Source organism: Sinohyriopsis cumingii, chromosome 3, assembly GCF_028554795.1.
Source record: "Sinohyriopsis cumingii isolate HCF-2022 chromosome 3, ASM2855479v2, whole genome shotgun sequence".
Classification (NCBI taxonomy): Eukaryota; Metazoa; Mollusca; class Bivalvia; order Unionida; family Unionidae; genus Sinohyriopsis; species Sinohyriopsis cumingii.
The window spans coordinates 111,655,314-111,674,126 of record NC_142963.1 but is presented as its reverse complement, the minus strand read 5'-3'; the positions used below and the strand labels follow the sequence as shown (position 1 = coordinate 111,674,126).

Below are 18,813 nucleotides of genomic sequence, written 5' to 3'. Positions count from 1 at the left end.
TCTAAGTGAATCAAGAGCATAGCATGCACATTACCGGCATAACTGTCTGGGCCAAGATCATAGTCGATCTCTCAGTATAACTGTCTGGGCCAAGATCATAATCGATCTCTCAGCATAACTGTCTGAGCCAAGATCATAATTGATCTCTCAGTATAACTGTCTGAGACAAGATCATAATTGATCTCTCAGCATAACTGTCTGGGCCAAGATCATAATCCATCTCTCAGCATAACTGTCTGAGCCAAGATCATAATTGATCTCTCAGTATAACTGTCTGAGACAAGATCATAATCCATCTCTCAGCATAACTGTCTGGGCCAAGATCATAATCCATCTCTCAGCATAACTGTCTGGGCCAAGATCATAATTGATCTCTCAGTATAACTGTCTGGGCCAATATCATAATCCATCTCTCAGCATAACTGTCTGGGCCAAGATCATAATCCATCTCTCAGCATAACTGTCTGAGCCAAGATCATAATTGATCTCTCAGTATAACTGTCTGAGACAAGATCATAATCGATCTCTCAGTATAACTGTCTGGGACAAGATCATAATCGATCTCTCAGCATAACTGTCTGAGACAAGATCATAATTGATCTCTCAGTATAACTGTCTGAGACAAGATCATAATCGATCTCTCAGTATAACTGTCTGGGACAAGATTATAATCGATCTCTCAGCATAACTATCTGGGCCAAGATCATAATCGATTTTCTAAATTCTCTCCATAAATGAAATAATAGTATGTCTATGATAGAGGAGTAGCTCTACAGTCACTGTTAAAATTTAGAGACTCAGATTTGGGGTGAATACAATGTTATCAGCTACTCAAATGCAGTGGTGTCAAGGTTCAGTGCTGAGAAATTGAAACAAAGAAGTCAGTATGAGGGTTGGATGATGTATTTGTAAAGCTGATTAAAATCAGTTATAACAAGTTTTCCTTAATTCTTAAACATTAAAATTAGTGACCAGTTGAAGGGAAATATGAATCTCTTTTAGTAGGTATAAGGTGCTTAAAATAGAGTTGGTTAGTTATAGTATAATTTTGAAGTAATTTGCTCATAAGGATAAAGTTTACAAGTAATTTCCTACTCAATATAACATTTTTGGAAATTCTAACATACAGTATCAGTGGGGAAAGAGTGTGTATGGAGAATAGATATATGGCTTTATTTTGGGTTACATAATTTAGATTCTGTGCATTTTGATATGTAGATCAGAGTTAGATAAAGGGTCTGTACCTAACACAATCAGACCAGATGTTTAGTTCTAGAATAGGTCTACAGGAAATGCTCTCTCTGAAGTCCCCTAGGATTGTTTATAAGCAAGGTCAAACATAGTGCAGGGAGTCAGCATGAAGAACTAGAGGCATCAGAGTTCCATTAAATGTAGAAAAGAAAAACCCTCTTGCTTGGGACTAATTCCCCATAGTGCAGTTACATCAGCTAGGCGCTACTACAACTGCCTGGTCCAAGATCATACTCAGTCTCTCTGGATGCTGACAACAAACCTGATGGCTGCAGACCTGCAGTTTGGAGATACTTTATCTTGCAGTTCATCAGACAGCATTGTTTCCAATTGTATGGCAGTTTCTGGTGGCATTCACCTTTGAAGGTGTCTTCATTTGTTATGTTCTTGTCCTCTTTTAGATTGGTTAGCCAGATGCTGTACCTTCTAAAAACTCAGCTTTGTTGGATCATAAACCTTGGGACACACATTGTATTCATAAAATAACTAAGGCTGTAAAGTCTGTGTCAAAACTTGTCCTTTTAAAATACAGTTCTGAACAAAGTTTAAATATTGTTTGCAACTCAGTATCTTGGCTTTGAACTTGACCCCTGGCTATGAACTTGACCCCTGCAAACTCATAAACAGCTACTGTGTTGTTGGTCTGCCAGCTGGTATGGCTTTCTTATTTTACCACCCAAAAATATCAAGCATTCTTTGGAGTAAATATTTGTGTGGTACGATTCCAGTGAGAGTCCATTTTTTGCAGTATAAGAGGCATGGTAGGGAGGAACTTGTTTTCATGGTAAAATCTAGAGAATGTCTCTGTCTTCCAATGACTCTCCCAACTTTTCATCCTTTGTGAGTGAATCATGAACTTCCTCCATCCAGTGTGAAATTTACAGTGCTGTGTTGGTAGGGCTGGAGAAAAGGGCTTTTTTTCTTGTTTCTGTGCATGCACTCTAATGGTAATGCAAAAAATTGGTGCAGTATCCAGAATACAGATTTGCTGTACTGATAAAAGCAAATGGCACCGATGGCTTCATGGCAGACAAAAATAAATTGTAACTATCAGAACCTCCCTTATGTTCAGTCAGAGCCATGGGATTGACTGGTTCACCATCTCGACATGGAAAGCAAATGTGGCATTTATTCCACAGCCTTTTTGTATGAAGCATTGGAGTCTATCATCTCAAACCTCAAAAATCTTTCCTAGATCATTTTCAAATATTTCAGTTAAATTCACAACAACCTCAGATTTTTGACAAAGCAGATGCTGTAGAAACCTAACAAGCAGCCAAGTAGATTGACATGTGGATCCTCCAAACCATTCTAGCTGCTGTGTCCATGCTCTCAGAAGACATCAGTCTGGGCTGTTCAATGTTTTAATTGTCATCTACCATGAACCGCAGAAGCAGCAGGAGACCTGCTTCTTTGCAGCAGTGAAAAAGCTGGCGATTTTTTATTTTTAGAGGTGAAGAAGTGGAAATTCTGGGAGAGAACTTTTATAGTTTGGAGTTAGTTTCATAAGATCAATTATCCTTTTTCCAATGATGTTATCTGGACCAAACAATATTCTTATTTCCCCCGCTGCATATTCTGGTCTTAGATTTCCACTTTTCAAAGCACATCATTAAGTACTTCCCTTATCTTGTCTCTATCGCAGTGGTGGCCAACTAGACAACCCTTGGGAGCCACAATGCTGGAGGTAATATTGGAAAGAGCCATCCCTTTATTTTTGAAAACATCTACAAATGTAAATATGAAGATGAGAATAGAGGATTTAAGACAAAGTGAGAGGGAGTTTGTTTTGTGGAGAGTAATAGTAACATAATATAATCTTTCTAGAACATTATTCATTACTATTCAGCAAATTTTGATGTAAATTAAAAAAAGATTAAAACTCCAGCTATTTTAGGTATGGTATAAGAGCCACGCCACAGGCTTGTGCATGCCACATGTGGCTCACTAGCTGGTATATCATCATCTCTACCTGTAGCTGGGTTTGGAATGTTGGTATAAAGTTGGAGGACGCCGAAATTTCATAAATCCAAAATAACAATAACCAAGAAATGTGTTGATTGCATTCACCTTATCATCAGCAGCAGCAAACAGACTTAACCAACAAATTCATTGACTGAGTACACCTCATCAGCCAACAAATGCATTGACTGAGTTCACCTCATTATCATTACCAGCAACAGACCTTACCAACACATGCCAGATGCATTGACTGAATTCATCATCAGCACCAGCAACAGACCTTACCAACACATGCCACATGCAATGACTGAATTCATCATCAGCACCCGCAACAGACCTTCCCAACACATGCCACATGCATTGACTGAATTCATCATCAGCACCAACAACAGACCTTACCAACACATACCAGATGCATTGACTGAATTCATCATCAGCACCAGCAACAGACCTTACCAACACGTACCAGATGCATTGACTGAATTCATCATCAGCACCAGCAACAGACCTTACCAACACATACCAGATGCATTGACTGAATTCATCATCAGCACCAGCAACAGACCTTACCAACACATGCCACATGCATTGACTGAATTCATCATCAGTACCAACAACAGACCTTACCACATAGGTGTCAACCATTTGAGATGAAAACCTGTACACCTAACCAATAAAAACCTTACAAAGACAAAAAAAACTTGCACGAAATAAATATATTCATACATTATATAAGATCAGCAGTTTTAAAACAACAAATGCTAAACACAAATTATTATGACACATATTTACATAATTATTTACATTTCTGAAACTTTATTTCATTCTTTTTACTTATAACACTGTCATCTTCCTGCTTTGGCTAAGCAAAAAAGCTTTTTGATGGATGCTCCCTTCTTCATTTAAAAATTTCTTTCATGTAGTTTTGTCCTGAAGTGCTCCTCCAGATCATATATGCTCGACACCACCACTTTAATGTCTTTACTGCATATTTTACAAAAAGCATGTGAAGATCCTAACTTGGATACATCTACAAATATGCCAGGGTAAACTTTAATCCAATCAGCCTGAAATTTGCCATGACCTTGATCAGAGTCTTCAAGCTTGCGCTTCTTTGAGTTAGGCTCAGCCATTTGATGGATGGAATATTTCAACTAGATGAGAGAAATAATAAAAAAATAATTAAAAAATTTAGATTTGACATGTCATAGAGGAAAATCTCCCGATACAAATATGTTAAGAATTTATATTTGTCCCCATAAACCCCAAGATATTATGCCAGGAGCTATCCAAAAATTGAAATCTAGAAATAAAAATTTTACAAAGTAGCAGTCCAGAAGTTTATACCTCGTAAGCTGTTGATTATTTCTATTAAAATTGTATATCTGGTGTTTGAAACGTTATGAATTTGCTACATGGTGTGCCGATTTTGGTCACAAACTTGACATAAATTGGCAGTGTTACATATTTTCGAGTCACTCAGTATCTGTACTACATCCGTCATTATGGCAATGCATCTTCCTGTTTGCATTACCTATCTGACAAACTTAACTAAAAACTATAACAGCACAATAAAATGCCAGTGCTAAAATCAGTAGAGTATTTATTTTTAATTAGTATATTGTTAAAAATTTTAATAAATCAACTTTATCTCCACACAGAAAAGTCAGACGAATTATGGTTACACCAACATGATTGCCGCGCTATGTAAAGTATGAAAATTGATGCAAACTTTATGTATTTGATATTATTAAGTATAAATAATAAAATAATAATGTATAAAATAAGAAAACATAACTTAATACACAGGTAGTTAATCAACATTAGAAATCTGAGTGAGCGTCTAATATCCGAGCAATAAACGACAAGATCTTCACACACTGGAATTAATTGAACCATGAATGAAACTCGTTTCATTATCAAAGGAAAGCATGGTTTTGAGTATGATTTGATTGGTTGTTTTGGGCCACCATAGTCTCACTGAATTATCGTGCTAAAAAAAATTATGCCAAGAGTTCCAGTTGTACACAAAACGAAAAAACAAAAAAAAAAAATTTAAATTGAAATAACTTTTACGAAAAAAACTGTACAAAATGGTTGTACAGCCATACACTGGCAAAAAAGGGAAAAAACGTACAAATTATGGGTAAACCATACAAGTTGACACCTATGTTACCAACACAATATGCCATATGCAATATTGACTGAATTCATCAGCAGCACCAGGAACAGACCTAATCCATAATGCATTGAATGGATTCACCTCATCATCACCAACAACAGACTTAATCAAAAATGCATTGAACAGATTCACCTCACCATCAGCACCAGCAACAGACTTAATCAACAAATGCATTTAATGGATACACCTCATCCTCAGGACCAGCAACAGACTTAAATCAACATATGCATTTAATGGATACACCTCATCCTCAGGACCAGCAACAGACTTAACATATGCATTTAATGGATACACCTCGTCCGCAGGACCAGCAACAGACTTAATCAATATGTGCATTTAATGGATACACCTCATCCTCAGGACCAGCAACAGACTTAACATATGCATTTAATGGATACACCTCATCCTCAGGACCAGCAACAGACTTGATCAACAAATGCATTTAATGGATACACCTCATTCTCAGCACCAGCAACAGACTTAATCAACAAATGCATTTAATGGATACACCTCATTCTCAGGACCAGCAACAGACTTAATCAACAAATGCATTTAATGGATACACCTCATCCTCAGGACCAGCAACAGACTTAATCAACATATACATTTAATGGATACACCTCATCCTCAGGACCAGCAACAAACTTAATCAACAAATGCATTAAATGGATACACCTCATTCTCAGTACTAGCAACAGACTTAATCAACAAATGCATTTAATGGATACACCTCATCCTCAGCACCAGCAACAAACTTAATCAACAAATGCATTTAATGGATACACCTCATCCTCAGTACCAGCAACAGACTTAATCAACATATACATTTAATGGATACACCTCATCCTCAGGACCAGCAACAGACTTAATCAACAAATGCATTTAATGGATACACCTCATCCTCAGGACCAGCAACAGACTTAATCAACAAATGCATTTAATGGATACACCTCATTCTCAGGACCAGCAACAGACTTAATCAACAAATGCATTAAATGGATACACCTCATCCTCAGGACCAGCAACAGACTTAATCAACAAATGCATTTAATGGATACACCTCATCCTCAGGACCAGCAACAGACTTAAATCAACATATGCATTTAATGGATACACCTCATCCTCAGGACCAGCAACAGACTTAACATATGCATTTAATGGATACACCTCGTCCGCAGGACCAGCAACAGACTTAATCAATATGTGCATTTAATGGATACACCTCATCCTCAGGACCAGCAACAGACTTAACATATGCATTTAATGGATACACCTCATCCTCAGCACCAGCAACAAACTTAATCAACAAATGCATTTAATGGATACACCTCATTCTCAGGACCAGCAACAGACTTAATCAACAAATGCATTTAATGGATACACCTCATTCTCAGTACTAGCAACAGACTTAATCAACATATGCATTTAATGGATACACCTCATCCTCAGCACCAGCAACAGGCTTAATCAACAAATGCATTAAATGGATACACCTCATTCTCAGTACTAGCAACAGACTTAATCAACAAATGCATTTAATGGATACACCTCATTCTCAGTACTAGCAACAGACTTAATCAACAAATGCATTTAATGGATACACCTCATCCTCAGCACCAGCAACAAACTTAATCAACAAATGCATTAAATGGATACACCTCATCCTCAGGACCAGCAACAGACTTAATCAACAAATGCATTTAATGGATACACCTCATCCTCAGGACCAGCAACAGACTTAATCAACAAATGCATTTAATGGATACACCTCATCCTCAGGACCAGCAACAAACTTAACATATGCATTTAATGGATACACCTCGTCCGCAGGACCAGCAACAGACTTAATCAATATGTGCATTTAATGGATACACCTCATCCTCAGGACCAGCAACAGACTTAACATATGCATTTAATGGATACACCTCGTCCGCAGGACCAGCAACAGACTTAATCAATATGTGCATTTAATGGATACACCTCATCCTCAGGACCAGCAACAGACTTAATCAACATATACATTGCATGGATACACCTCATCCTCAGGACCAGCAACAGACTTAATCAACATATACATTTCATGGATACACCTCATCCTCAGGACCAGCAACAGACTTAATCAACAAATGCATTTAATGGATACACCTCATTCTCAGTACCAGCAACAGGCTTAATCAACAAATGCATTTAATGGATACACCTCATCCTCAGCACCAGCAACAAACTTAATCAACAAATGCATTAAATAGATAACACCTCATCCTCAGGACCAGCAACAGACTTAATCAACATATACATTTAATGGATACACCTCATCCTCAGGACCAGCAACAGACTTAATCAACAAATGCATTTAATGGATACACCTCATCCTCAGCACCAGCAACAAACTTAATCAACAAATGCATTAAATGGATACACCTCATCCTCAGGACCAGCAACAGACTTAATCAACAAATGCATTAAATATATACACCTCATTCTCAGTACTAGCAACAGACTTAATCAACATATACATTTAATGGATACACCTCATCCTCAGGACCAGCAACAGACTTAATCAACATATACATTTAATGGATACACCTCATCCTCAGCACCAGCAACAAACTTAATCAACAAATGCATTAAATGGATACACCTCATCCTCAGGACCAGCAACAGACTTAATCAACAAATGCATTAAATGGATACACCTCATCCTCAGGACCAGCAACAGACTTAATCAACATATACATTTAATGGATACACCTCATCCTCAGGACCAGCAACAGACTTAATCAACAAATGCATTTAATGGATACACCTCATTCTCAGTACCAGCAACAGGCTTAATCAATAAATGCATTTAATGGATACACCTCATCCTCAGCACCAGCAACAAACTTAATCAACAAATGCATTAAATAGATAACACCTCATCCTCAGGACCAGCAACAGACTTAATCAACATATACATTTAATGGATACACCTCATCCTCAGCACCAGCAACAAACTTAATCAACAAATGCATTTAATGGATACACCTCATCCTCAGCACCAGCAACAGACTTAATCAACAAATGCATTTAATGGATACACCTCATCCTCAGGACCAGCAACAGACTTAATCAACAAATGCATTTAATGGATACACCTCATTCTCAGTACCAGCAACAGGCTTAATCAACAAATGCATTTAATGGATACACCTCATCCTCAGCACCAGCAACAGACTTAATCAACAAATGCATTTAATGGATACACCTCATCCTCAGGACCAGCAACAGACTTAATCAACAAATGCATTTAATGGATACACCTCATCCTCAGGACCAGCAACAGACTTAATCAACAAATGCATTTAATGGATACACCTCATTCTCAGTACCAGCAACAGGCTTAATCAACAAATGCATTTAATGGATACACCTCATCCTCAGCACCAGCAACAGACTTAATCAACAAATGCATTTAATGGATACACCTCATTCTCAGTACCAGCAACAGGCTTAATCAACAAATGCATTTAATGGATACACCTCATTCTCAGCACCAGCAACAAACTTGCAGTCACTGAAATAGATACAGACTCTTCATCAGGGCCCATCTAGACTTGGTCACATGTACTTTTCTATTATTTTAAATCAAGTGATATGACTACAAGTATTAAACATATATTAATCCAGGTTTATATCTATCAGGGCAGAATAGTATAATAAAATGGTATGTTGTCAAAGTTAGGAAGTCAGAAGTTTGTCAGTACATTGGTTGCATGAAAACATTATAGTTTCCTATAAATTTAAGACATTTCACTTGTATTCATTTTTCATTGTTAAAATCCTATTCTTAAGGCTGGGAAGTTTGCCAAGTTTTAATGAGAGTATGTGAAGTCTAATTTTGTCAAATTTTAAATTAAACTACAAATTTAAAAGACAATAAGAAATTAAGAAATGACAAAATGTTTATGTGGAACATGGTGTCCTCCATACAGTAATGTACACTGATGATCAGAAATCATCATGATGGTAGTTTATCAAAACAGAATTTTATATATATATATATATATATATATAGGTTATCTACATAATACTATATTAATACTTTTTATATATATATATATATGTGTGTGTGTGTGTGTATATGGGTGTTCTACATAATACTGTATTAAATACTTCTTGATATATATGTATGGGTTATCTACATGACTTTATTAATACTTCTTGAACTATATATATATATATATATATATATGTATGTATATATATATATATATGGTTTATCTACATAATGCTGTATTATTACTTCTTGATATATATATATGGGTTATTAGTGTCTCACCAATTGTATGCTGATGACACCCATATATACAAATCTAGCCACCCAACTGAAGTTGATGCTACCATCCAAGGTGTATAGAGGTGCATTTCCGATGTGAAATCATGGATGACATGTAACAAGCTCCAGATGAATGATGATAAAACTGAGGCCATTCTGATCACAACACAAAGACTTTCTCATTCACATCCTTTACCTCAAATAATAAATATCAGCAACAACAACATTAAATTCACACAATCAGTACGAAACCTAGGTGTTACTCTGGACAGTACTCTCACATTGCACCAACATGTCATGAACATGAACAAGGCTGCATATCTTGAGCTGAGACGCATCAGCTCAGTTTGCAAATATCTTTCAGTTGAAGCCACTAAAACACTTGTGTGTTCATTAGTACTTTCAAGACTGGACTATTGTAACTCAGTTCTGTCTGGTTCATCTCAATATCTGCTCCAGAAACTTCAAAAAGTTCAAAAGACAGCTGCTCAGATCATACTTAGAGTACCACAATCAAAGCACACTTCCCCGCTGCTCTGTACCCTACACTGGCTATCTATTCAATCCAGAATCAAACACAAAATGTGTTCTCTGTGCTACGTCTCACTGTCGGACTCTAGTCCAACATACCTGTCCAACGAGTCACCCAAGTGTACACACCAGCAAGATACTTATGCTCCTTTTCTGACAATCATATACTCATTATTCCCACTATGAAAACAAAGTCGTATGGACAGCGTTCTTTTGCATACCAGGGCCCAGCAACGTGGAATGAATTGCCCACTGAACTTAGACACAAAGACACAGTGATCACATTCAAGAGTGCTCTCAAAACTCACTTATTTCAACTGCAAGAACAAACTTAAAGACCTAATAATGTTTCCTACCTTAAATATTCTCAGCAGGTTTTGTTAATGTTTTCTAGTTTCATGGTGTTTGTTTTTTGTAATCATATCATTATATGTTTTTTATCTTATAGGTGTTGTCTAATGTTGTAAAGCGCTTAGAGCTTCTAAAGATTAGGCGCTATACAAAGTCCTCATTATTATTATTATTATCTACATAATACTGTATTATTACTTCTTGATCTACAGCAAGTGCCACATCACTAGTGGTGTCGGAGCTCAGCAAGAGAGCGTCTTTCCAGCTGCGAGCATGTAATAGAGCCGGAGAGGGACCCCCTGTCTACATTGAAGTGGACACATGCCCTCGATGCCTACAGTGTTCATCCCAGTACACAAGCTGCATAGAGCTGTATGGTCTTGGTAATCTTGCTAATCTGCCATAATAGCTGTAAATCTTGGGACATGAAAAATAATTACTTTTTTCCGTGTCACAAGACTTATATGCATCTATAAAATATAGCATATTCAGTGTCCCAACACTTCTAGACACAGCAAAATGTCAGGATAAAATTGACAACATTGACTCATGTGCGGCAGCAGTGTTGGGCTCTTTCATGACATATCAGTAAACTGTTAAAAAAATACTATGATTGTTTAGGTAAATAAAGACTATACAAGTCATGGGCCAGTTAAAGTTTACTCAGGAGACCAGGCTGTACTATATAATGTAAAGTACTACTGTACTTATATAGTGACACTGACGCTTAATGACATATATCCTTGTTTATTTGCAAAAATATTTGTTGGAGATTTGTATATATTCAATGTTTTACCTAATTGCATTCTTTCAGATTACCTTTAAGCTAGATGTACTTAGCTGTTTCATTTGCTTTGATCCACGCTCTCACGAGTTACTATATTTCAGTGATATAAGTGATCCTACAAGCTGAGGTCATCTTGATGAAAATGTACAAGCAAATAACTAGCATATATTCTCATAGGTGTTAATTGTACACAAAATAACTATAATTATAAAATGGTCAAAATTCTGACTATATATTGACTTAGATCATTATCTATTTTATTTTTGTGGTTTGGCTGACAAATTGTAATTTTCCACACATTGGAAATTTGGAAAGTTGGTTGTTTCAGTATCTCCTTCATTTATCATTTGGGATATTTGTCTTTTATTGTTCGACAGCAGTTTTTGCCAGTTGATCATTGAAACCATGAAACTGGCTTGGGTTAAGTGAAAATTTTGTCTGGTGATGGTACAAGTGCATAATTGAAAAAGTCAAGAGAAATAAAAAATAATTTTCTTGACCGTGAAAAGTCCCTGAATTTCGCAAATACTGATGAAAGTCGGGGAAAAAGTCTAGAATTTTCTGCCAGCACTTGATGCCTGAAACAGTCATGTACTTGAGTTGTAACTAAACTGATCCTGAGTTAAATTTATCGAGTTCTAACCATTATATTTGGAGGGTGCAGTATGGATGATTTGGGTGCTTGCAATAAACATATGTGCTGAGTAAATCAGTGTATTAAATTTGTCCAGGAGACTTTTATTTTCAAAGTCAGCTCGATATCCATATCTTTCCTTACATGGAAGGCATGAAAACCAGTCTAGCATCATCAGAGGCCAACATGGTGGTGGCAAAGCGTAGCCGCTTACCAGATGCCCTAGCAGACTTTAAACGTCAGGTCAAGTGATACATGCATGAAATCGATATGAAAATTACCTATTTCCTCAGAAATTGTGACTGCTGTAATCAGTATGTCTTTAATCTGCTGAAGGACAAGATAAAACTACGGCGTTGATGAAATGTGACCTGGTAAGAAAATTTAACAACCTACATTTTGAAATATTTTGGAGAAGAAAAAAATTGAATGAAAGTCGTATACTGGTTGTAATAAAAATACAATAAATGAAAGAACACAAATTTTCAATGTTTATATATTCCGAGAACAACTTCTTGAGTTTTGTTGTGTCGCGTGACTACCACGTTGACATATGCTGTCTGCTTGATAAATCAGGCTGGCCAGATTGCTAGTTTTTACAAAAAGTATCAGACTTTAATTTAATATAATTGAATTTTCTGTACAACAACATTAAAAAGGAATTTCTGGTTGATATCATGTGACAATTAGACTTCTGATGTCGCCGTTTGAGATTTGTGAAGTCAGTGACTAGTAATGCAAATGGCGAGTACAGGGTCAGGTTTCATATATGCCGTAGTTTCATCTAGTCTATCAGCAGATTAAAGACATAACAGTTATAATACTTGCATTTCTGAGAAAATAAATTATTTTCCTATTGATTTCATACAGGTATAAGTTGATATAACATACATTTAAATTTTGTATGCCCGCTGGTAAGTGACTACCATATGCCGCTACCGCACAGTGGCAGCAAATTCCAAATTTTCAATATGCAATTGCAATTACCCGACACCCAAATGTCCAAATAGGAAAAAATGGGGTGGGAATATTCGGAGAAAACCCAGATCAGAAAACAGACTGCTATTCATTTTAAGCCAAATTTGTAGTCCAAATTGTTGAATCTCAGAGCTGAAATGAGAAATTGTCATCCCTTGTATTCTATATTAAAAACGATATGAGCCTCTGTATCAATACAGGTTGGGGACTGGTTTAACGAATTACAAGAAGACAAGTTGATGTTACAGAAAATTCAGTCCTTGTTTATTCAACAGTATATAATTTTGAAGGTTTTTTGGCAAAATTTAAATCAACCCTTTTGATTTTTTTTAAATGATGGATTTTTAAGCAGATCATTTTAAGGAGATTAGGTTGTTTGAAAAATCTTGTTTGAGATTTTATTGGCACAGATAAATTCAAGGTAAACTATTTTCGTTACAAGACAAGATTCTAATTATTTGCATTTATTGCTTTTTTTATACTGTAATAGGAAAGGTTTACTTTCTGTAACATGCATATATATATATATATATATATATATATATATATATATATATATATATATATATTTATATTTATATATATATACATATACATATTTATATTGCTATAGAATTCTTTAGAATTAAAGGTTTGAAAAGAAACAAAACTAATTTATGTTCATTATGTTGTTCCCACTTAGCAACATAATGCAGGTCAGCAAAATAAAGTTAGAATTTTTATTCTATACATTGAAATAGCTTTACATGCAATTTATAGGAATATAATCAAACTTGTTTCATGTGATACATTTTGTGGTTTTGTACATGATGTTCTTTTCTGACCTAGTTTTTTTTGGAGATTCTTGAAGAAAAAAAACATCTTTAGATTTAGAAATTGCATGTTTTATAATCTAAAATGTACTTTAATTCCATTCAGAAATGATCATATGTAAACCATGAAAAACTAATTTTATCCTGGAAAACCCCTGGAAATGACCTGGAAATTTATCTTTAGAAAAGCGTGGGAACCATGTATACTTCATTCAGTGCAAGTTCAAACTTTTAATCTACATACAGTGATGCCATTATGTAAATATATTCACTAAATGCTAGCATTGAACCTTAACCCTGTTCAGTATTCTTGTTCATTGTCGTAATATTGGGATCACTTTTTAGGCCCTGTCATGAAAACAAGGGAGTCTCAAGTTTTAACACTAACAGTTTATTCACACACATTCTGAGAACACATCAACTAGCTTCCATGATGGATCATGATGCCCCCTATATGGGGAGCAGTTCCTATCTAATATTGCAGTTACAGTAGGGATCAGTTATTAACTAGAAATATAATGTAAAACTATGATACCAAACAGACCTCCAAAAATATGTGTGTTTCCAGTTGGCCAACCTTCCGTGTTTGTTGTTGCCCACCCTAGCACTTTTTTCCCCCCAGGTTTAATTTTTTTAAAATTCCCAAGATAGATTTCTGCATTGAATTGAGCTGGTTTTGCCCAGTACTTGAAGCACTTAGTACATTATATATATATCACTATAATATATATAATATTTTCAAAAAACCTACCTACCGACCATAATTTTAAAACCAGTGCAATAGGAAACACTTATTCGTGGGGAGGGGCCTTACTGAGTTAGGTATTGGTGCAGTAATGCTTAAACTAGAATAGTTAACTAGGGTCAAAAGGGAGGGTTTAGTGTTAGAGCAACCCGCACATCCTCAATTCTTTTCATCACCCAGTCAAATTATACACAAAACTGTATTAGGTAGATACAAGAAAACTGGAAAATAAAAAAAAATTATTGACTTTTCAAACAAATTATATTAATGTATAACATTTCTGTGTAATAATTCATGACAATAGTCCTTTATCAAGGACGACATCAGTTTTTTTAATACTGTGGATAAAACACATAGATTGGTTAGTAGAAAAAAAAATGTATAAGGTGTCCCAAGGTTAGTACTACATGAAAACAGTTGCTATAATTTCATGTCCCAACATTTATAGGTCATAAAAATTATTTTTGAAAAAAAAATCAGTGTCACAAAACTTTGTCATTACAGTAAACACAGGGTCACAATAGTTGGTTGGTCACATTACTAGGAAAGTCTTAATACCAGATGAATGAGTAAGTCTGAGGCCAAAGCAAAAATTAAGTTTGTTTCCCCTCACCCACTGCTATTACTACTTGTACAGAATGAAAAGCCATATCATCATGGGGTTTTCACCAGAAGACTTATTATGATATGTACTTGGTCCTGAATGAACAGGCCACTCCGATGGCCTATGTGGTTAGAGAATCTACTTTGGATGCGGGAGGTCGTGGGTTCAAATCCAAGCCAAGTTATACCAAAGACTTATAAAAATGGTACTAGCAGCTGCCTCACTTGGTGCTTAGCAATAAGAGGTTAGTGTTAGGACTGGTCTTCCTGGTGTTCCATTTTCTTTCCAAACAAAATTCTGAGAACACCGTAATTAATGATATTCAAGGAAATTTTGATCAATGAAAATGTCACACTTAGTGGAGGCAGTACTTTAATAAATAAATACCAATTAAATAATTTTTATCATTTGAAATTTGTGTTCTGGTTCTCTGTTTTAGTTCCTAGTAAGTGTAAGCATCATAAATGCAGGATGTCATATTGTAATTAAAAGTAAAATGTGTCGATCTACCATAACAGCTATGTCTGCAAGCGTTTCTCTGTGCCGACCGTGTTTTGATACCTGACTAGTTGAAGCATTTGTTGTATTTTTACACTGAATTAAAAGCTGGCCTACTTTGTTAATTACATCTTTTGAATCAAATAAAGGAGATCAAATAAAAACAAGTTACAAGTCATATAAATCCTTCATGCTTAAGAACCAGCAACCCCAGTTGTATGTCGGGTAACTCATTTCATTTGATCAATCAGAAACTGTTATAAATGTTATTGTGTACATAATTTAATAAAATACCTTATATATTAACCTACTCATTCATAACTGTGATTAAAGATAGCAAGGAACCAAGTGAAATAAATACTTCCTGTTGAAAAAAAATTAGGCAGACTTCATCTGGATTTTAGGTGGATTCAGGATGTATTCTGCCTAAAAAACACAAATTTCAGACGGACTTTAGGCGGACTGGGAATATGGCTAAGGTGACAGACTGAATCCATCTAATAGTTAAGCATACTATTTCTCTAATTCCTCCTAAAAGATAACTGTTAGACAGAAAAGTTCTGATTATCCAGTCGATTTTCCTACTGTAAGACAGATTTTGGATTTAGACTGATTTTAGCAGAAATGTTAGGCATAATTTTGAACTTTATCAAAAGAACTACAAGCTTTGATGAATCTTTGGACTCAGAAAATTTGGTGCAAGGTGGATTTTGGACTTTGAGAAATGTTTTTTTGCTTCCTATTGAAATATGCTCTACAAACATCATACCTTAGTGAAACTGTGACTGAAATTTCAGTGAACGTGCAATGAAAATTCAGTGACATTCTGACTCAGATGTCTTTTTTCAGCAAAATTATGGTATTTTGCCAAATTTCAGTGAAATATCACCGATATTTTAAAAATTTCTGTAAATATCATTGAAATTATGTAATTGAAATTTCACTAACTCTGCCAAAATTTCTGAAAATATCAGTGAGAATTTGTGATTGAAATTTTATTGAGATTTTGCCAAAACTGCTGAAAATATAGTGATATTTTGTGCTTGTAATATTACTGATAAATTTTCCATTATAAATATCCATAAGAAATATTACTTTACTTTTATAAAAAAGAAACCTTTTTCTATTTTAATAAAAATTAGTTTTTGTTTCCTGTACAATTTGAATGATTTTCAGCAACATTTATATTTCCCGTTTCTGATAGCTGTAATTTTATTGTTCATCTTGGGAACAATAACTTCTTTCCACATCTTTCCTTGTTATTTTTATTTTTCTAATGTTGTTTTGTTTAACCTCAGATGGATTTAACTGCTCACAAACAAGATTGTTTTTCTTGTTTTCCACTTTTAAGCAGAATTTGGCTTTTGTCCTGAACTGAATCTGATTTTTCTCTATATGGACCGTTTTTTTATATCATGTCTGAAACTGGGGGAGGGTTAGAGGACGGTGTTAAAATGCTCTGTCTGATCCCATTTCACAATGATTCTTCAAATAAGTATTTGTTCCATATATTATTTAACAGATGATCACCGTAAAGAGCTTTCTGATTGGTCAAATGTTCGTACTTGCCCACTGAATCTTTGCGGAATGCAAGTTTTTAATAACCATTTGAAAATGTGTGGCAATGACATTGGCTTGAATGTAGAGTCGATGGGAACATAATTCATCAGGCTATGAAAGTTGAATGCCAGGACTAGAAGTTTTCTATTTGTGCCATAGAAATTTAACAGCTTTACAGTAGCAGCTAGCATGCTGAATATAACAAGGAATTGAACCAAATTGAACTAAACTGATTAACTTCCAGAATTTAAGGAGGGACAACGTATAGATCACTAGTGGGGAATTGTTGATATATTTGTCAGATACCCATGTCTATCAAAGATAGTCGTATCTTTGCGAAGTTTTCTAGGCCCACAAGTAGAATCATCTTTCAGTATCTTGAGTGGTACAAAAAAGGACCTTTGAAAAGATTTCTAAGCTTGTTTGAAACAACCCCTCTACCATGTTCATGAGAGCAAATGTTCACGTCTTTCAGATCATACTGTTCATCCTAATTTCTTTGTTGCCAGTACAGTCTTACCATAACTGTTCACAGACAATACACTGAAGATTTAAAGTCAGTATATGAATAAATTGAACCCTTTTTTTCAACCAAATCAATACAGCCAACATGCAAGTGAATCTATTGTAAGAAAGAGAGGTTTTCTATATATAACCACTCACTTTATAGCTTTGTTACAACAGTCCAATGATAGGATTGCAGATATAAGGTTTTGTTATTTGTCTATGGACTTGGTATAATGTTAGGCATTTGTAAAATAGTATTTGCTTCACTGTCTTTTTTTCTTCATATATTTTCATACAAATGAGTGAACTCAGACTACAACCTTAACTGTACAGTGTCTCTCAAATTCCACAACATAGCATGTTTCTGACCTACTTAATTGCATTTTAAAGCTAAATCTTCAATAACTTAATATTTACACTCTGCTTTCTATGACTTGTATATTTTCCTGAATATATTTGCCCACTGGTTTACGAAAAGAGACAATATGGGAAAGCGGTACTTCCCAAACACAGTGATGTCAGCCATTATTTCCCCATGACAGGTTCACTTACAGTTCCATACTGATTTTTACTAAGACAATAACAGCAGTTAAATATTCATGTTACTGATTCTATTCATAAAACACAGATTGCTATTTACATAAGTTTAAGTCTTGAAGCTCCGTTTGTATCATAATTTGATCATCAAAGGATAACTTGTGGGAATCGGGCAGTGATAATTGCTAACTTACTCGGGAAAGGATTAATGGTCAATCAACTATCAAAACACATGCCTGTGAATGTGCAAAAGTTTGTTTGTTGGTGCAGTTGATATCAGCACTCAGCTATTTGATGGCTTGAAGCCAACATTTTTCCTTGAGCTGTAACATAGCACTGGAACTAACCTGGCTAAGGTGAGGGAACATCTAAAAAAGGTCGGTCATTCAATGTTCTTCTAAAACATCACAGGGCAAAGTAATTTTAACATTCCTAACAGAAGAAGGCTTTACATTTTTTAGGTAACTTAGTCATCCACTTCAACTGGTAGCATGACCCCTGAGAGTCAAGCATCAGACCCTTTGAAGGGCTCTTGTTTTTGGTTGGACCTGACTTG

At 35.3% G+C, this 18,813-nt stretch overlaps 1 protein-coding gene across 1 annotated transcript in view; it reads left to right on the top strand.

Annotated features, from left to right (window-relative positions):
* The window catches only part of LOC149803586 (protogenin B-like), a 180,835-nt gene that overhangs the window by 135,962 nt on the left and 26,060 nt on the right, over positions 1-18,813 (top strand). The window contains exon 17 of the mRNA XM_089953334.1: positions 10,808-10,978. Within this exon, the coding sequence (XP_089809460.1) occupies positions 10,808-10,978 (171 nt within the window). The remainder of the gene's footprint in view (positions 1-10,807; positions 10,979-18,813) is intronic.